Source organism: Lepisosteus platostomus, chromosome 6 (genome assembly GCF_059453375.1).
Source record: "Lepisosteus platostomus isolate fLepPlt1 chromosome 6, fLepPlt1.hap1, whole genome shotgun sequence".
NCBI classification, from domain to species: domain Eukaryota; kingdom Metazoa; phylum Chordata; class Actinopteri; order Semionotiformes; family Lepisosteidae; genus Lepisosteus; species Lepisosteus platostomus.
In genome coordinates, this window is record NC_142616.1 from 48,487,246 (window position 1) to 48,508,720 (window position 21,475).

A 21,475-nucleotide genomic window follows, 5' to 3' on the forward strand; every position below is an offset into this window, starting at 1 on the left:
TGTGCTCCATCACTGAAACCTGGTGCACGGTTCCTAAATTCACTTTATTAATTGAATTACTTTCTTATGTATATGAAAATATTAAGGATGGAAAAAAAACTAAGCATGCTGTATAAAGAATACAGTGGAGACTAATTCAAGTACAGTAGACAAGGGAAAAAAGGTCAGATCAGCCAAGAGAGAGAGATACTGAAAAAAGACTTAATGGTGGGAACAGGTATCTGTTATTGCCGAATGCCCATTAAATCATGATTAACCTTTTTTTCAGCCCCAAAACACACTATTAAATCAGAAATACATATATACATATGTATATATGTATATATACATATATTCATATTCATATATGTATATATTCTGACGGATACGGCCACTCTAATCTCTCCGTCTGTGTTCTCAAAGACGGTTTTCCGAACTCATACATCAGAAAGACCACCGAAACTAAAATGATTCTGCAGCTAGGATCACACATTCTCCCTTCCCTTAACGACAGATTACTGTTCTTTTAAATTTTCTCCATTCATTGGAAGTTTCATTTCACACCTCTCTGCACCCATTCTGACTTCACACCTCTTGATTGGCCTCTCTTTCTGTCCCCTGCTTCCGCCTCTCACTCCTCCTCCCTCCCAACCTTTGTTCTCCCGCTACTTTACCTTTGCCTACTGCCCTGTCTCTCTCACACCTGAAGAAGGCTCCACGGCCGAAACGTTGTGTTCTCTTTCTTCTTTTTTTCAGCATGGAATAAACCTATTACTTGTTCCTATACATATCTTTTGACTTATGTGTTATTTGTTAGATAAGGTTAGATCTATCTACTCTTAGGATTTGGTTGATGTTTAGATATGTCTTAATATGTAAAACCACAGAAACCATTATTTTTTACCTTGTGTTATTATGTGTGCATTTCCTTGTTATTGCAAGGAAAGCCCTGTATCTTTGTACTTACAAAACATACAAAACTCACCTTCAGCAGATTTTGACCGAAGTCAATCCAAAGTCCGCTAAAGCAAAGTCCATTAAATGACGGGTTTACTGTACTCATTTAGTACATCAGCTATTTCTATTTCATTGTCTAGTTTCTATAACATCTATTCCCTTAATTTTATCCTGTTTTTTTTTTTAAAGATCAAGTCAATAAGAACATCTCTCCTTGTTGCTGCTTTTACAAACTGGAGATGAAATAATCTTTAGCCATTTCAATCACATCCACTTCTGCTTCTGTGTTCCCCAGCGCAAAAGTCAAATTTATGTGCGGAATGTTAAAATCTCCCAGTAATATAACATCAGTGTTTAAGTAGATTCCAGACAGAAAAGATTAGATACTTTACACAGAGGACTGTGTGGGTCAGTCACTAGTCAAGTTTCTCTCTAGTCCAAGTGGTTGAAGCTAATGAGTTCCTTTAAGAACCTCATAAACAAAATGCTTAGATGATTAAAATCAGAAATTTGCTATATTAATTTGTGTCTTATATTCCACATTAGAACACATCTTTTTTAATTGGAAAGTGACCTTGATTTGAGATCACTTTGCAATTCACACGAATGAAACAATGGAATTTACTTATTCGTATATATTTTTGTATTATTCATACATTTTGTATATTTTTGCATTCATTAATACATAGTCATTATTTCATAGTAAGTAGATCATTCCTTCTTACTTTAACTGTAATTTTTTTCTATGTAAGTTTGCAAAAATACATCTTGTTTACCCTTTTGTGTTATAGGTTGGTTGTAACTGTAAAAGTGGCTACTCTGGTAATGGAAAATACTGTTTTCCTGTCAATCCCTGCAGAGTGGTAGGTATCTCAAGTTACACTAGAATTTGCTGTTGACCATTTTTTTTCTTCTAAGATGCCTTGATCTTCTCCTGTTTTACAGCTCAATGGAGGCTGCAGTATACATGCCTGGTGTGAGTACACAGGACCAGGGACTCGGAACTGCACCTGTAGAAGAGACTACATAGGAGATGGCTTCAACTGTAAAGGCAATGTCAACCAGGTAACATGTCCTTAGACACTCTTTTTAATTAGACTTATTCTAATTCAGTTCTGGGACAAAAGAAATTGGGAGTTGGAACAGTTTTATAATGCATTTATATCACACAATAATCTCAACCATTAATTAATAGAATCATTTAAACCTTATTCTGAGTGTAAATCCCATTTATTATTTTGCATAATACATTAGTATGTAGATAAACATTTAAATATAAAAGTTAATATCTAAAACTCAAGGAAAAAAAATCAAACCAGAGATCAAATGCTTTGTTTGCCACATTCCAGGAGCAAAACTTGGAACAATCTATTAGCCATTCTAATAAGAGTCAAGTCAAGTGGACATTGTTTATCTTTTTAGTTTGAATCTATTGCAATGGCTTTGTTCTTCTATTTAAATATTAGAATGAAAGAATATTAAGTCCTTTAAAGCCTGAAAATGTAGTCTTTGCCTAGTATCCTTCAGTATCTGCAGGCTCCTGACTGCAGTCAACACAGATGTTTCCTACAGTGCCATAGAAATATCTGGTCTGCTTTGTCTACTAATGGATGTTTCATTGACATGTATTGTTCTTGTTCTAGGAAATCTTACGTCACCCAGCAGCTGCTTGGTTCTACAGACATCTAAGGGTAGGTATTACATAGAAGAATTGGATTGGGTGGCTAGTCTCTCATGGATACTATGCTGAAAGTATAAATAAATCATGGCAGAATACAGATAAGTTGCACTTTAGTCTTTTGAATTCTGTGAGATATGGATATTGAGCTCTATTCTCAATCAGTTTTTTTCTTCATTTAATAATTAGAGACAAGAGCACATTCAGTTCAGGTTCATCACTGAATACCAAATCTCTCCAAATCTAAATTCTTCAGAATCTGACCTGGATCTCCTGTTGCCTTATTTCATAATTCCAGGTTCAGGTCTAACTTTAACTCTGTTTTCACACCTGAAGAAGGCTCCACAGCTGAAACGTTATGTTTCCCTTCTAGCCAACACTATTGTAATTTGTATTGGCATTGTAATTTAAATTACAAAATATTCTCACTCATCACAACAGAGTATAGAGCAAAGTAATATGGTTTCTTTTTTTTCTTGTGAATATTTTTTCAGCTTAGAAGGTAAAAATGTAATAGTTTAAGCAAACACTGTATTTATTAAAACTACAACACAAACACTTTAACTACTTGCCACACATAAACTGCTTTACAAACTGATCACCTGGATAGAGTTCCAAAGCTCAGAGAATACATCAAAATCTCTACATTCTGAATTATACCCACTGAGTTAAATTTCTAAAACAGTGAAAAGCAGACACAGATACTTTATCTAGGAATAATTAAATTTCTACAGACTATCTGACTCTCTGTGGTAAAAAGGAGATAATTAAGATTACAAGATTACAAATAAGAGTGAAAAGGTTTGCCTGGCAGAATTTAATTAAAAAATAACTACGTTATTTCGACAAATAGACATATAGCTTTTTTTTTTAAAGTCACCTCTGTGCCAATGGTCAGTTTCGATTCATTTATGATTTTAGATGATGAAGATAACTGCATAGTGAAATGATCTTGCTTTTTGCATGCATCCTTCTCTTCTTTCATCTCTTCTGTCCATCCATTTTCAACCACCTTTCTACCACAGGGTCAAGGGGAATCCAGAGCTTATCCCTGAAAACTTTTTTCTTCTCTGATACTTAAATATTAAGTTGAACACATGAGTGGTCAGACAAACCTGACATCAGAACCAGGTTAACAGATTTCTGAGATTTCAGTGATTTATCATTATTAATATATAACAAACTCATTGTTTGGAGAGGGTGCAACATTTGGGCCTCAGACCCCTATGTATATTTTCTCCTACTGTGCATTTGTGTTTTCCTCTCCTCAATGACCACATTGCTGTACAATATGGCCAACTGCTGTATAATTCTGTAAAGCCCTCTGTTTCAAACGGTTGAAAAGGTTTGAAACTAAATAACAATAGTTGGTTGATTGATTGACAGACCAATCAGTCCCAGTGAATTTGCTCAGAATACAGCATGCTTGGCTAGTAAGTAAACCAATATTTTAGTTTGTGTCACTTGCTTGTCTTTTCCATTTTGGTTTTATCTTGGGTTTTTTTCCTTGAATTATTGATTTGATTGTTCTTGCAATAATGATAAATATTTTTGTTTTACTATTGCATTCCTTTAACAGATGTAAATAGAGATAATCTAGATAAAAAGTTATGGGTTAAAAAGTAATTGCAATTAGTTAATCAGACCTTAAAAAGGGCTTAGGTCTAAGATCATAATGTAATGTGGTATAAAGGCATTTATAGTTTGTACTAATGCTGGTGTGTGTGGCTGTATGTTTTTTTCAACAGAAAAACAGCCTCAATGACTTATCAGGCAAGGGGCCTTTCACAGTCTTTCTTCCTCATCAAGATTATGTTCAAAATGTCACGGTATTGCAGTTTTCTCTGATAACTTTCTTTCATGTCATACTCTTTTCTTTTTATAAATGTGGAACATTCTGAGATGCAGTGATAGATTGCTTGCTTTTCAGATTCATATTAAATACTACAGATTTTACACACATGAGCATGAAAAAATAAAGGGTTTTTAAAGAAATATCTCTGATGTTTATAGCAACAGAGAAAACCTCCATAGCAATGTGTCACCAAAACATGTGTAAATGGTTAGTTGATCATCAGGAAGTGAGTCCACAGGTATATAAAGTCAGACACTTTGTGAGTTTGGTCTTAGGTTTGTGGTAACACATCATGCACAGACAAAAGAAATCTCTGACAGTCTTAGAGAACCAATTGTTGCTGCTTATCAGCCTGTGATGGGTTGCAAAGTCTTGTCCAAACAATAAGAAGTTCATAATTCCACCATAACAAAGATCATCTACAAATTCAAGATTGTTGCTAAGCTACCCAGGAGTGCCCATCCTACCACATTCTCCCCAAGCTATGACCATATGATGCACCTAGAAGTCTCAAAGAAAGGCTACATCCAGGGATCAACAGGCCTCTCTTGCTATGACAAATGTCAAATGTCATGAGTCCATCATCAGAAAACAGTTGAATAAGAATGGCTTACATGAAAGGATAGCCAAGAGGAAAGTTCTCTAAGAAGAACATACTGTAGCTGCATGGCTAAAGTTTTTAAACAAGACTTCTGCAACAATGTACCCTGGATAGATTAATCAAAAGTGGAATTGTTTGGCCATAGTGCAAAACATCATGTCTACCATGATATCCATACTATACCAGAGTATTCTAGAGGAAAATGTGAGACCATCTGTCTGATGGGTAAGGCTAAAAGAAAAGTGGATCATGAAAAAGGTCAACCATCCAAAACACACAAGCAAATCTATGACAGACTGGCTAAGAAAGAAAAAAAATCAGTATTTCAGAATGGCCAAATCAAGGTCCATAACTCCATAGAGATGCTTCTAAACATCTAAAAAGATCTGTGCATGCATGAAAGCCCTCAAACATCAAAGAGTTGAAGCAATTCTGTGTCATTTCCTCTTAGGCAATATGAGAAACTGATCAAACCTTACAGGAAATGTTTAATTTTAGTTATTACTGCTAAAAGGGGGTATCTACTATTTCTACTATTAGGACTTTAAGAGGACTAGGTGAAGGTAAATTATGGCTAAATGTATTATATCATAAAAAAGGGGTGTACTTATTTTTTCACCATATTGTATGCTGTGCGTAAATTTCAAGTGGAGTTTGTTTTAGAATGATCTTCCATTTCTGAGAATATGATTTGGGATTTTAAATAGAGAAGTCTCTTGAGAAATATATATGCAATAAAATTCTTTTCATGTACTACACAAATTTTCAACCACAAGTCTCTCTTTCTGCAGCTGGAAGACTGGACAAACACAAATCGCACTCCTCACCTGCTGAGGTATCACCTTGTAGGCTGCCAGAGTCTACAGCTGTCTGACCTCCAATCTGTAAAGAAACTCATCAGCCTGTCTGGACACTCCCTGCACATCTCTGTTAAAGAGGTACTTCTGTTGTGTGAGTGAGGGTGTTTTTAAAGTTTGTACTGAATCGTTAAATTCATACTTTAGAATTCCCATATTTTTGTTAACATACCAATGTGAGCTCAGTTGGAAGAATGCTGCTATCAAGCAAAGGATATATTTACTCTATGATGTATTAAAAATGTTCAAATAGATTTGTCTATTGTCTAAAATAAAGAGAACAATACATTGAATCAAAGATCTCTTTTGGTATAGCTCAATGAAAAATTTAAGTGTTTTTCATCCATACAGGACACTGTTTACATAAATGAGGAAACAAAGATTGTCATCAGTGACTATGTTACATCCAATGGGGTACTGCATTTTATTGATAAGGTTTTAATACCTTATGATTTAAAGAACAAAAGTGGAGCACTACAGACCTCGGTATGTGATATAAGAAAGATAATGTTTCTAAAATTAATTTTTTATGTATCTTTTTGGTGAAAAATCATAACTATACCAAATGTTGTGGGAATATTTTGAACAGTCTTTCATTTGTCTTCCAAAACCTTTCAGTAGGCTTGCATAAACCATTTATCTCCTGACACCAGTCATTGTAGCAATAGCTTTACCACCCTGTAGCCAGTATCTCAGAAGCTAAGTAAGGATGTGTTTGGTCAGTATTGGGGATACTGCTGTTGGAGGTATCATCCTGAAAAATGCCAAGTAGCATTCACTCTTTTCTCTGTGTCCTGTCCCTGGGACACAACCAATGAAAGGTTCTTCAGATAAGATGCCCTGTCTTTAAGATGAAGTTCTGGCTACACGGTCATTAAAGTTCCCTGGGTATCTTTGCAAAAGAGTACAGATGTTATCTCCATCTTATGCACAATCTGGTCTACCTAAAATTCTTCACTTAACTGGTGAAGCAGCTTCTGACTTCTCCCCATTTTCAACATGATCTGCTATGTAGTGGGGTTGCTGGTGCAGAATGGCTGCTAATTGTCACCCAGGTGGGGCTGCACTTCTTAGAATTTCCTACTGTAAATAAAGTACTTTGGGTTTCTTTGAGATGAAACACGCTACACAACTTTATAGTTTATAGCATTTAGAGTTATTATTGGGTTAAGCTTTCCATGACAACATTAACACTATTGCACCAATGAAATGCATTAATCTTACAAAAAGTACTGACCAAATAAATGGAGCTATGTTTTAAAGCAGCTATCTGGCTTTTCATTTCAGATGAATCTTACTGCTACAGCAGAAGCTCATGGGTACTCCATATTCAGCAAACTACTTCAGGTATTTAAGAAGTTTTGTTAATCCTTTATTATCTCATATCTATATTGATATATCAGTATTGAATAATTAATATTAATATATTAATATGATATTAATTAGCTCTGACCATTGTTGTGAGTTAAATGCTTTGACCATACAGCTGTCTCATACGCCTGACTAAATAACTTGCTCTTCATTGATAATATAATGGTCCCCCTTATTCTGGTTTCCAGTGAAGCTGCAATGGGTATCAGCCCTCAGACCAAGCTCCTCTGTGTCCTCTTTTACTTTTCCAATGTCTATTCATTTGAAAGTGTAAACTGTTTTTAGTTTTTATATTTTAAATGTCATGAAGTATGGTTGTTAGTTTGTTGACTCATGCTTTGACAAAATTTGTGAAAGATCTCCAATATGCATACTGTTGCATATGAGAGTAAATACACAAAACATTCCACCAACAGAATGATTTAATTAATCCTGATTTTGTTATGGGCATCTTTATTTAACCCACTATATTATTCAAATTTAAAAGTTATTATAAATAAAAGAACAACAAATGCCTAGCAAGGGAATATACACAAGTCTTACCTGAGACCTTCTCATTTCATATAGCAAGTTTCTTGGGTAAGCAGAAGAACTAGATACTACCTACAGCTACAAGTTACAGCTTTCAGGATACCGTAACCAGGAGACTGTTCCACTCGCGTCTCTGTTCCTTCTTGCATTGACCTACGGAGTGTCTACAACCTCATTCGCATCCGTGAGGGTGATGAGTGGAAGACAGCCTTCATTACTACACTTGGTCATTATGAATATCAGGTCATGCCCTTTGGCCTGGCTAATGCTCTTGCGGTATTCCAGGGCTTTATGAATGACATTTTTAGGGACATCGTTCAGAAGTATGTTCTGGTTTACCTTGATGATATTTTAATTTTTTCTCGCAACATGGATGATCATGTCCTTCACGTCCGCGAAGTTCTCACCCGACTCATCAATAACCACCTCTATGCCAAGTTGGAGAAGTGTACTTTCCATACTTCCAGGATCCACTTTCTAGGATATATAATCTCCTCTCTGGGTGTTGAGATGGACCCTGCTAAGGTCTCTGCTGTCCTGGACTGGCCCACACCCAAGAACCTGAAACAAGTGCAGCGTTTCCTAGGCTTTGCCAACTATTACCGCCGTTTCATCTGAAACTTGTAGCACCCATCACCTCCCTTACTTGTAAAGGCCCTGGGACAGGGACAGAGGCAGATTTCTTCGTCTCAAGCAGAACTTCTCCTCGGCCCCAGTTCTCCATCATCATGATCCCTCTCTTCCTTTTGTGCTCGAGGTCGATGCCTCCGCTCTTCGTGTTGGTGCCATTTTTTCTCAACGCCATGGTCAGAAGGGCACGCGCCTTCTTTTCAAGACGCCTATCCCCTTCCGAGATGAATTATGATGTTGGGAACAGGGAACTCTTGGCCATTAAGCTTGCCCTGGAAGAGTGGAGACACTGGCTGGAGGGGGCCCTCCATCCCTTTACTATCCTCACTGACCACAAGAACTTGGCCTACCTGCAATCTGCTAAACACCTCAACCCCCGCTTGGCTAGGTGGTCCCTGTTCTTCTCCAGGTTCCATTTTTTCATTACCTATACTCCAGGCTCTAAGAATGTCAAAGCTGATGCCCTTTCCCGCCTTCACGACCCCACGGACTCCGAAGACCCTCCAGTGCCCATCGTGTCTCCTGACAGGTTTCTCGCAGCTGTGCATTGGGACATCGAAGACAAGGTGAGACGGGCTCTCCGAAACCTCACAGTTACTCCCCAGTGCCCCCCGGACCTGTTCCAGTTCCTGATTCAGTGCGCTCCGCAGTTCTTCAATGGGGCAATGACTCCCGCTTCGCTGCTTACTCTGGCACCCGTCGTTCCATCGAATTCATCTCCAGGGACTTCTGGTGGCCTTCCCTAAAGTCTGATGTAACAGAATACGTGCGAGCATGCCCCACCTGTGCTAGGAGCAAGACCCCTCGGCAGAAGAGGGCTGGTCTCTTACAACCTCTTTCCATCCCTTCATGGCCTTGGTCTCATCTCTCGGTCGACTTTCTGACGGATCTCCCAAAAAGCCACGGTAAAACGACGATCATGGTGGTCATCGACCATTTCCCTAAAGCTGGGCATTTCGTTCCTTTTCCAGCCCTCCCATCAGCCCGAGAGATGGCAGACCTTTTTGTCCAGCATGTTTTCCACCTCCATGGCATTCCGAAGGATATTGTTTCTGACAGGGGTCCGCAGTTCATATCAAGATTTTGGAAGGCTTTCTGCCATACCTTAGGGGCATCCTCCTCCCTCACTTCTGGTTACCACCCCGAAGCCAATGGTCAGGCGGAAAGGATTAACCAGGACCTGCTGACTTACCTCAGGTCCTACGGCTCCACTGCCCATGATAACTGGGCTTCCCTTCTCCCCTGGGCTGAATATGCCCACAATTCTCTATATACCTCCTCCACTGACATGTCTCCGTTCCTCTGTTCACTGGGCTATCAACCCTCGCTCTTCCCCGACACTATTCCCGATGCCGATGTCCCTGCTGTTCGGGCATATTTTTCTCCCCTCCCAGAACTCTGGAAGAAGGCCAGGACTGTACTGCTTAAGACCTCTCGGAGACAGAAGACTTCTGCTGATAGACGCCCCTTTCCCCGTCTACGTCAAGGCCAATTAGTCTGGTTCTCATCCAAGAACATTCCACTCCAGCAACCTTCCCGCAAGTTGGCCCCTCGCTTCATTGGGCCTTTCAGAGTACTATCCCGTGTTACCTCTGTTTCTTACCGCCTCATCCTCCCCCCCACCCTCAGGATTCACCCCACCTTCCATGTATCCCTCCTGAAGCCTTACCACAGATCCCTACTTTTTGTTCGTCAACCTCGCCCGCCTCCCCCCCGACTAATGGACGGATCTCCCACCTATACTGTGAATAAGATCTTGGACACCCAATGGCGTAGAGGTTTCCGCCAGTTTTTGATTGACTGGGAGGGTTATGGTCCAGAGGAACGTTTCTGGGTTTCTGAAGCGGACATACTGGATCAAAACCTAATTCGAGACTTCCTTCGCACCCATCCCACTCCGGCTACCGGGTCGTCAGGAGCCGACCCTGAGGGGGGGGGGTACTGTTACGCACCCTGTAACAAACGCTAATGCCGCAAGTAACACGCCAATCACCTTTCTCTCCCGTCCCTATTTTAGTTCTCCTTTTTCCTCTTTTCCCCGCTCACTATTGCGGATTCTCCTCGAGCTCCCTAGTGCGCGTTTTTCTCTTGATTTTCACCGGCTCTGATCTCCTTACTTGCTTCTCGTTTCCGATTTCGCCTACTGTTTTGGATTGTAGCTTTCTCGTTGTTCTTCCGTGTTCCGACCTACTCACCTGCTTCCTGGTTTTGACTACGCCTAGTGTTTTGGATTGTTGCTTCGTCCCTGACTCTCCGTGTTCAGACCTTCTTTCCGGCTTCCTGGTTTTCCTTTTGCATGGCGATTTCGGCTTTGTGTCTTTTTCACTCTCCTGAGTCCTGCACAGGATCCACTGACCAGATCAGCCCCATTCTAACAGACTTCAAGTTTTCCTTGAAGTCAAGGTTTCAAATTTCCCTGTACTGTGCTGGAAGGAGTATTTAAGGCTTGTTTGGTCCTCTTGTACAGCCACATAAAGGACTTTGTCACAGCTTTGAGCTGTGAGTCTGTCAGACTTACTGTATATGTTGGCTGTCTGGGCCACACTGCCATGCCAAGCCCAACCCTTTAACCTGACACTTGATTATCTCAAGTCAGCCTATAACACATTCTTCAAATAAGCAGATTAGTTGAATAATATATTCTTGTTTATAGCGATTCTAACATCCAGAAATATCCACAAATGTCACAAAATAAAATCTGTGCTGCTATGAAGCTTGCTGATAAAATTATATGCTGTTATGTTACCATTTATCAGCTCTGATCTGCCCATTTATTGTATCAAAATGTTAACCCTTTGAAGTATTTAGTATGTTGTTGCAAGTTGAAGCATTTTTAAATCTCTAAACTGTATTACATTTTCTGCTAGGATGCTGAATTGCTGGGTATGGTGCAAAATGCTCTGCATCAGCCTTTCACAATGCTCTGGCCAACAGATGAGGTTTTCAATGGTCTTCCTGAGGAAAGGAAAAAATGGCTCTACAGTGAAGATCACAGGGACAAACTAGCAGCATATATCAAAGTGCACATGATCAGGGATGCAAAAGTAAGTGTGTGGATGATGATAAACTTTATCAGTTTGTTACAGCCCAGAAAATGGAAATTTAACTAGCATTAGATGTTCATTTGTTGTTAGTGTGATAGTTAATTTTGTAAAATTCATAAACTGTAACTGGTAACTTCTGAGTCCAGGCACAAATTCATTGGGGAATGGGGTGCAGGGATTTAAATAAATCAGTCCTAATGTGACATTTAGCCTTTAACTGTATCCGTCAATTGGTCAAGATCAGAAATTGAATGCTTAAACAAGTCGCAATCTTTACAGTAATAACAATCCTGCAGTCACTGTACAGAAAGTACCCTGCATTCAACTCTACATGTCTTCAGGGCAGTTTTTTAGGTCAGAACCAAATACACCACATTGTTGTTAAGCTTTAGCAGTGGAGTTGTACGCTTCATTAATTGATACTGTTGTAACAGAAAGAATAAGGTTCTGGATCCCGAGATGAAGTAAAACAGATGAGTTTATTGCATGCAAGGAACAATAAAGCCAAAGTCTTGTTTCCCGCAAGAAACAACAAAACCGAAGTATTGTTCGATGTGCCGGTACAAACTTTTAGGTTATATAGTCCTTGCTTGCTGCTTCAGACGTAATTCGGTGTTATGGTAAGGGGAGGGGGTCATGGTATTTGGCCAGTTAAAAGACCCTGGCCAAATGGTCAGTTTAAGATTACGCCCCCAGGGGGTTCCTAGCTCGCATCTGGAATCCTTATCAGTTAACCCCCTTTCCTGCCATAAACCCCTGTTGCTTAGAAGTCTAATTTTCAGGCAGAACTGACTTAAGTTAACCCTTTTTACATCTTGTCTCTTACTTCAATACTCTATTATGCCTTGTTGGAAATACTGATGAAAATGATTAACAGACTTTTGCCAGATACAGAAGTTAAAATCTCCCATGATGAAATTAGGAGTGTCGGGCGATTTTCTCTACCACCATAATTGTATGGCTTTAGGATGAATGTACTGTAGACCACAGGTACAAAATTGTGAGGAAACGCTCTAGAAAGGTAAAATGGATGCAGTGAGACTGATAAGCGTTTGTGAGACTCGCAAACCCTTTCTCTTATGACCACTGTGTTGCACCAGCATTTGTTGATGTACAAACAGACATCTCTGCCATGTGCCTTACTGGTCTCACAGGTATCTCGGTCCTGGCACACAGGTGCTCCAAAGTCATCAACTTTCATATCAGTATCTGAATTCTGCTCTTTTAGCGATGTATGTTCTCCCTGTATTTGCTTGGGTTTCCTCCCACACTCCAAAATTAATTGGCTTCTGGGAAAACTGGCTCTGGTAGTCATGTTTGTGTCTCTGTATGCCCCCAAACGTACAAATGGGACACCATAGAAAAGGTCTGAATACTTTTAAAGGGTCCACATATCTAAAGATGAGGCATTCTGTATCTCTTAACAGTATAAATACTAAAGGTTTTAAGATTAGATTTAAAGACTTTTCCATAAATAGAAGCCCACAAATAAGTTTTAAATTGTAAAATAAATGGTCTGTTTTCGAGGTGTGTGAATCAGAGGCGCAGCCAGGATCTGATTTTTGGGTGGGCCTGTGCAAAAGTGGGTGCCCCGGGCTCTTACTAACTGTCCTGCCAGCATAGTGGCACCCCTCCAATTTACAATCCAATCCTCGAGCATTATAATCAAACATCAGAATTAGCAGAGCCTTATACAGTATACAGTATATACATACTGTCTCTCTCTTACACATACACAGGTTAAGCAACAATTACCTAGGCTGCCGAACGCTACTATGCCACGACGGACACACACAAAAATACAATCAGTGCCTACCTCTGTTGTGAGGTTTTGGCCTTCTACACCAGACGCAGGCGTCGGGGCTTGGAATTGAATATGGCGATAATCTCGTCACTGTCTACAGTCGGAAATTTTCGCATTCAAATAACAGCTAGTTTGCAAAGGTCTCTCATATAAGGACTTTGTCTTTAGTTCACGAAAAGCCGCAGGAGCTCATTTTCACTTGTTGCTTGTAACAGTTCTAAGTATTTCGTATGCCTGCTTTTAGATTGTTCAGTAGTTTTACGAGTTACTCTGAAATTAATATTTTATTGCAAAACACAATGAACACAACGCAAAACGCAAGATTCAAAATCCGTCCGAAATATTGTATTTAAAATACCATGAAGAGTTTACCTTGCCTTTAAATATTCAGCGGACTTTGCATAACATACCAGAAGAACTATGGCTTTAAGAGGTTGGAGTAAATTCCTCGCCCCAAGGGTAATATCGAGTAAGGCAAAAAAAAACTGCGAAGGTATTAATACATTAAGTTCTGAAGATCTTGTTTGATCCTTCATGATGCTTTTAAACTTGTATGAAACCCACGAAATTAGTATTATATTTTCGATGCCAAAAGACACCTCGTTTGGAAATTCGTGACTTACTTCCCACAAGACTTGAAACTTAATTGGTATAGTCGCATTGCAGTGCTAACCAATTCATCGTAGCTTTCATTGCAAGAATGATCTGCTAAAAGCGTCAAATACATATTTTGGATGTATTTTAGCTCTGTAAACGTCGTTCACTTAAAAATACTGCAGGGCGTTTAGAGGCGATATGAATAGTTATCTGTAAAATGCACACTCGCATCTATCCGTCGATACTATCTTAATGTTATTCATGCATTCCAAAAGATGTAATTTGATTACAGGAAAAAATTTAAAACCTCTTCTTGCTTAACTCCTACAGGTCGAGCATGTATCGAGCTGCTACAAGCAAACGCGCGCACTGCCCCTTGCGTTCCAGAAACACTTGTATTCGGGAAGCTAAACTGTGCTCCTTAAAACCCAAGACGCCTGTAACATCTCATGTGTCTTATTTGTTTCGGGACTGTACTAGTCATCTACACGCGGCTTTTTGAAAAACAAAAAGATACACGAGGCAAAAGCAAATCACATACAATGAAAACAAATCAAACAAGAAACATTAAATAGCAGATCATGTAGCGCCAACAAGGAAAACAAATCTTAAATAACTTTGGACTGATTAGGTAGGCCCCTGATGTGAAGTAACTAGAACTTCACTACAGAACTTAAGTACTCGGGTTCGGCGAGGACGGACACAGTGACTCAGACTTCGTGGAGTGAACACCAGCGCTTTATTTATTTCGGTACACCCAGCCAGCCTGCAGTCCCGCGCACGGCAGCAGGGAGAGAGAGGAAACACACAGAGGTCTATTCGGGTAGTTACACAGGTATAGGGTGTGAATTGGGTACAAGCAAAACAGGGGTGCGAAACCAGGGAACTATTTACGAATCCTCCCGTTAGACAGTGGGTCAGCTGTGGGACTATCCTAGTCCCCGCCCTGACCACTACTACTCTCGTCCTGCCCCTGTCCGTGTACCCCAGCCTGGCGCTCTTCGGCCGTAGCGCCGGGCGAATGCGCTACAGTACATTTTTCAAGATCTGTACTTTACTTAAGTGTTGTTTTTTTTACTTTGACTTTTACTTAAGTACGATGGTTAAGAAAAAATGTACTGCACTACATTTCCCAAAAGCATCTCGTTTCTTGTTACCTTTGGTATACTGACGTATTTTTTTTTTAAAAAAAACATAACCATTCAGAAAGCACACCAATACCCGGGAATTAAGTGGTCCACGTGTAACGTCGTTAATGTGTATCGTAAAACATTGATGTTAAGTGGGAATTATTTCCAAAAAGAAATAATGGGTAGGATTAATAGGGACTGGGAGGACGTAAATATTCCTTTGAGGCTCATGTGCAACATATTTGTAAGAATCAAAGTATTCTAACATTAATAATAGGGACCAGGACATGACAACGGAATGTCACATTTACATTCACATTGTCGAGAATAAACAGAACGCTCTAATGACTAGTTAACTTGAGCGCGTAAATGTAGTTTAACCTTATTTGAAATGTTTTAGAAATGCTCGGGATTTTAAAAATTACCATGGTGTATCACGTACAAAAAGTACATGTAATGCACGGGATGGTAAAAGCAATATTAAAATACTTGAATTTTTACGTACATTATAAATTATTTCATTATTCTGCTAAAGTATTAAATTGAATTAAATATTGTAAATATGATTAACAGGGAAATCCTATACAGTATATAGTAAAATTAGTTCAGTTTATCCAACAACGTAGTCTGTGTTTCTTGACTGCTCTGTGAATTTTGTGAGGAAGCTTTGTGTTTAGGGGACGTAAAGTCGGACCACAGAGAAATGCAAGCATTACATATACATCTTAAACACATATAGTAAGAACACATACCTTTTATCCAATACATAGCAATGATATTAGTAGAAATGTACCGTTTTGTATGGTGCGTTTACATTCAAGTTGGGGAATTAATGTCCACAGACCGTAATATATACCCCTGTTTATTATTAGTGCAATGAGTGCGAGTGATGAAAGTCTCAGCCTTCATTAACTCACTAACAAATTTAAAGAAACATGGAGGTATGTGCCATTTGTTCTTCAGCTAAAAGGTTTAATTTAAACAGCTAGCCAACACGATTAGGGTGGTAGAGACGCTCCCAATTTCATCATGGGAGATTTTAACCTCTGTACCTGGCAAAAGTCTGTTAATCATTTTCATCACTATGTAGAACGAGGCATAACAGAGCATCAGTTAATGAAGCATAATTATAAAAGGTTGGGAAAAGTAGTAAAAATAAGTAAGTAAATAATAAAGTAATGGTAACATCAGAAAGAATGGCTACATTTTACTTTCTAAAACTTGAGTAACTGATAAGAGAAGATACTTTTGTTTACTTGAGTAATTTTCTTGAATAAGATACATTTTCGGCCAAATTGATTTTTTTTATTCCATGATTGTTTCTTTATGAAAGGGTCTTTCTCTCATGTGGAATAGCAGCAATTAATGAATACTTGATTATATAAGATTCTTATGTAGCCAAAGTTGTATGTCCCAATGAAAGCTTATACAGTATATGCCCCAATATTAATTGAAATAAAAAATAATTTAGAACAGAGAAAATGTGTGTCCAGTTAATCTTTTCTACCTTTTACTGAACTCCACCTCAACGATTTATTTTTGTTTTGCTAAAAACAAAAGACCATTAAACAAAGAACAGCTAAACATTGCAGCTCTATACAGTATTTGACCTTGACAATCGTAAGACAGGAGATATTTAACATTTAAAGAAATATATTCAATTGCAATGTACATATTACATAATTAAGCTTTGTAAATGAATGTTTTAGTAGTGATTGCTACCAATATTAGTGTTATTTATTCTACCTTTTAAGAGTTGTGAACACATTATAACACTTGTATAGATATTTAAATTAATTATTCATTTGTATGATTCAATTAGTTATTTTGTGTATATTTATAACAGACTAATTCTCTGTTAGTTTAATTTAGAAATCTTAATCTTAATAGAATGCCTTTATCACACCAATATATTTTAGGCAATATAAGATCTGTGTTGATCCTGATACAGTATGTGTACAGTATGTCATGATAAAGACCATTTCATTCCAAAACATTGACAATGTTTAAATTATTGTGGAGCATAGAGTGTTTGTAGAGTGTAAAGTATTGTGGAGACATCCAACTTTTGAAATTGTTTTTGATTCTCATTGGACAGAACTTCATTAACTTTAGGTGTACATTCATTTTTTCTGTTTTTGAGGATGCTCACACAAAATAAAAGAAAAACCTAATGTCAGTTTCCTTTCCCTTTTTACTTTTTACAGCTTTTGGCTGTGAATTTACCTCATCAGCAGAGTCTCAGAACTATGTATGGGTCATCGATCTCATTTAGTTGTGACAAGAATTTGTATGTAAGTACATATTATTATTGTCTTTTTTATTTGCTTTACCAGCCCCCCCTTGAAAAGCACTGTGATATCAAGTGCATATGTTCACTCTTCAAAGAGGTGCCACCCATAGTGGGGGTGGGAGGTGATTTCTTATACTGCTTTGTTTTTTATGTTCTGTCTTTGAACAAAATTGATACTTATAATGAATCACAGAAGTAATGAATCACAGAAGTGCGCATATGTTCATTAAGAGGGCTGTAATTAAGAGGTGGCATTTCCATACTGTATATAAATAAGTCTATTTCTTCTGCAGAATTACAGATCGGTGCACTTTTATTCATCTTGGTGAAGTTATATGACAGTATAAACATAATAGAGAACTATTCTTTTCAACAGCTTTTATGACATACATACAAAGGTCTTTGTATCAAGTTTCAGGTCTTTTTTTAAATAATCATTGATTTTGTTTTAGGGAGATGTTTTGGTTGATGATGGGAATGCTAAAATTATTGAACGACACATCATGTTTGATGTTGGAATCGCTCATGGGATTGATCAGCTCCTGGAACCTCCGAATCTGGGCGCTCGTTGTGACAATTTTACTGAAACAAAGTCTTATGTGAGTCCTTATCTCTCAAGTCTTTTGAGGAGTGGAATGAACTGTCACATTTTGTAAGGAAATCTCTGTTGCTGTTTTTACAACAATATTAAAAGCACTTTTTTATAACCCAGAATATTGACCTTTGCAAAAGGTGCCTGTTGTTTGATAGTGCTTTTAGTACAGTATATTTATTTTATATTTGCATTGATGTTGTTGTTGCTCTTCTTTATTCTTGTCACTTTCAATTTCAAGGTAGAAGACTTTTATAGTCCTTTTTATTTTCTCTCCTGAGGTTACAGTACTTTAAATATTTTCCTTTTTTGGTCTTTACTTCAGGATGATCCTTTTGTGATAAGTGCTGTTCAAACATATAGATTGATTAACTGATTAATCCAGATGGACACAGGGTTCGGTTTTTGGTAAGATAAACCAACATTGACTAAAGACTTCTTTTCTCTTTTCAGGGACGTTGTGGCAGCTGCCTTTATCCCCCATCCTGTTATTACGGAACGGTACCAACTGTAAGTATAACAAAATTTGCTTAATCATCTTTTTATTTTTTATTGAGCTGTTTGATGGAGTAGTGGTTAGCATTGCAGCGGTGGAGCCTTGAATTCAGTTCTGGACCTGCGGTGTTATCTGTATGGACTTTGTTTGTGCTTCCCATGTTTGTGTGTTTTTTACTGGGTACTCCGGTTTCCTCCCACAGTCCAAAGATACTAGCAGGTTAATCAACTTCTGAGAAAATTGGCCCTGATGTGACTGTGAGTGTCTGTGTTTGTGTCTGCATCTGTATCTGCCCTGTGATGAACTGGTGTCCCATCCAGGATGGATCCCACCTTGTGTGCATTGCTTGCTGGGATAGGCTCTAGCTTCATGAGTGGTTCGATGGATTTTTCATTTAATTATATTTTAAATGCAAAGTGCACCAGACACTTTTTTCATCAGATTCATGTTTTGAAAGTAGAAGTAAAAAGTGCCCTATCACTGTCATATTATTTACAAGGGTAATGCAAGTCACAGTTTCTGGCATTGAACAACAGAAGCAGCTATGGCTCAGTTTACATGAGGATTTTGTAAGCAGTGAGCTCACAGTCGCTGACTCAGTTTAACAAACTACACCTGCTGCTCATTGACTGTGTAAAGGGGGGTTGCTGGTAGGAGGAGAGGGGTACTTGCTAAAAAAAGAATAAAACAACACTATACTATCAATAGAACGTGACCTGCACTGCAGAGGGCTTAATGAATGCACAAATAGCTTTCCAGATTGTCACACCAACAGGACAAAAACAGTAAGAAAATCAAATAAGTAAGCATCTTCCATCTTTCTTCTTCCTTTTCCCTTCCTTAAATCTCTAAATTTACTTAGTAGTTTAAGTTTCTCTGTAGATCACCCACAGAAAAATACAATCCAAGCCAGAAATAATTCCAAGTTTTAATCAGCCCCTAACAGTTCGTGTATACATTATCATCAAAAACATAAATATTTTTTTTTAATTTAAAACGCCAAACATTTGGTAAAGCAATCAAAATGTTCCCATATATGAAGCCAGTAAAAATTAATATAACACTGAGCACAATTAAAAAGGACCAGACATATAGAGAACCTGAGCTGGGAGGCACTAGCATCAACTAGAAATAAACAACTTAATTTACCAAACACCACCCCATTGTAATACTGCATTTCAGTTTTCCATCTACCTCTCAACAATCACACAGTGCTTCCTCCCTTCTCAAGTTCCCCATAAAAAAGAATTGCCAGCTGACAGCTATCCCAAACACAGGTCAATTTATTTAGTCAACCCCATCTTTTAGTCATCATCACAGCATAAACAACATCAGCACGTAGTTATAGTAACCCAATCACATGGCTGCTCATAATAAGAAAAAGAGAAAATCTATTGCTTAAACATTTAGAACTTTTCCCCCCTTAGAACAGAATGAGCAGTGAGGCCGTTTTATTTAGTTCAGCATAGTCAAAGTCACTTTCAAGTCAAGTCACTTTCGAAGGACTAAGTCTCCGCTGAACCCTGTTTCCATCCAGGGTGAGGACATAGAGGGGGTGCAGTCCTACAAGTACTTAGGGGTACACCTGGATGACAAGCTGGAGTGGTCTGGTAACACTGACACCCTGTACAAGAAAGGTCTTGTGTGCTGGAGCAGCAGCATCATGACAAGAGATGCAAATAGGCTCAATAAACTCATCAAGAAAGCTGTCTCTGTGTTCGGGCTGAGCCTTGACCCCCTGGAGGTGGTGGCTGAGAGGAGAATGCTGACCAAGCTCACAGCCATCATGAACAACGCCTCTCATCTGCTTCATGGGACTGTTATTGGGCAGCGGAGCACTTTTAGCAACAGACTGCTCCAGCTATGGTGTTCAAGGGAACGTTTCTGCAGGTCTTTCCTCCCGGCGGCTATCAGGGTGTATAACGCTGACCTAGGCTAGGACTGTTAGCCCTTCATTTACTCATCTATGGACAGCATGTTGCTCCATTATACCTTTTTTTGGACACTCAATCTGTATATGCACATTTTGCACATATTTTATTGTTTTTACAGTGACTATGTATTTATTTATTTTATATTTATTTTGTATTGCTGTACGTATTTTAATTTTTCATCTATTCTGATGTTTGTTTGTTTTTTTGCTTGTCTTGGGCTGGACTGCTATAACACATCAGTTTCCCTTTGGGATCAATAAAGTCTCATCTATCTATCTAAATCTGTTCAGCTCTTTCTTAAAAATGGAAGATTCGAGCAGAGAAACAGTCCTAGTGGAAATTCATTTTTTTGTTTTGTTGGGTGAGTTGATTTTGTTTCATGTAGCCCAAGATGGGGGTTGCAACATGGGTTCTGGAGAATACCAGTCTGGCAGGTTTACAGATTATCACTGAATTGTCAATAATCAAAGACATGGAACAGGGTCACTGTGATTAATAACTTTCCAGTGTTCCTAATCTTTTAAAAACAAGTGATAAAGGGTGACCTACAGTGTAAGACAAAGAGGATTTCTAGCATGCCAGGACAAGGGCTGCATGTCTCGGTTACCAGACACCTGTCTGTTATCCAGCTTGCCTTTCCCCTGTTAAACTCAGAAATATTGTTCTTTTTTTATCCATATTCTTTTCAGGGTGAAATTGACAGATGCAGATATGAAGATTTCCTATTCAGTCAACCATGGAGAAGAAGATACAGTCTGTTTGATGATGACATCATACCATATCGTTATGGTAGACACTTTGGGAGATTCCGTACTCATTCAGAAGGCTGTAGGAAAGAATGTGTTTATGTCACCTGGGTCCCTAAGTGCTGCAAAAACCATTATGGAAGAGACTGTCAAGGTAAGGACAAATGCCCTGCATTAAATGTTAGTGTATTTCATCTTTAAATATTTAATTTTAAGCTGTAGTATTATGTTTAAAAGTTTTAGAACTAATATTGTTATTTTTAAAATAAAACAAATAATCCACTCAATGGGTAGCAGGAAAAAAACATTGAATTCAGAAATAAATGTCCTAACATTCTCTTTATTTCAAATATTATTTTTAATATTACTGCTTGATTTGT

At 38.4% G+C, this 21,475-nt stretch overlaps 1 protein-coding gene across 1 annotated transcript in view; it reads left to right on the forward strand.

Moving 5' to 3' along the window:
• Positions 1–21,475, forward strand: part of stab1 (stabilin 1) — a 75,902-nt gene that overhangs the window by 41,312 nt on the left and 13,115 nt on the right. Inside the window, exons 44-55 of the mRNA XM_088636143.1 lie at positions 1,728–1,799; positions 1,882–2,001; positions 2,580–2,627; positions 4,363–4,443; positions 5,862–6,008; positions 6,279–6,413; positions 7,215–7,274; positions 11,327–11,503; positions 17,242–17,328; positions 17,780–17,926; positions 18,373–18,429; positions 21,039–21,249. Of these exons, the coding sequence (XP_088492269.1) occupies positions 1,728–1,799; positions 1,882–2,001; positions 2,580–2,627; positions 4,363–4,443; positions 5,862–6,008; positions 6,279–6,413; positions 7,215–7,274; positions 11,327–11,503; positions 17,242–17,328; positions 17,780–17,926; positions 18,373–18,429; positions 21,039–21,249 (1,342 nt within the window). The remainder of the gene's footprint in view (positions 1–1,727; positions 1,800–1,881; positions 2,002–2,579; positions 2,628–4,362; positions 4,444–5,861; positions 6,009–6,278; positions 6,414–7,214; positions 7,275–11,326; positions 11,504–17,241; positions 17,329–17,779; positions 17,927–18,372; positions 18,430–21,038; positions 21,250–21,475) is intronic.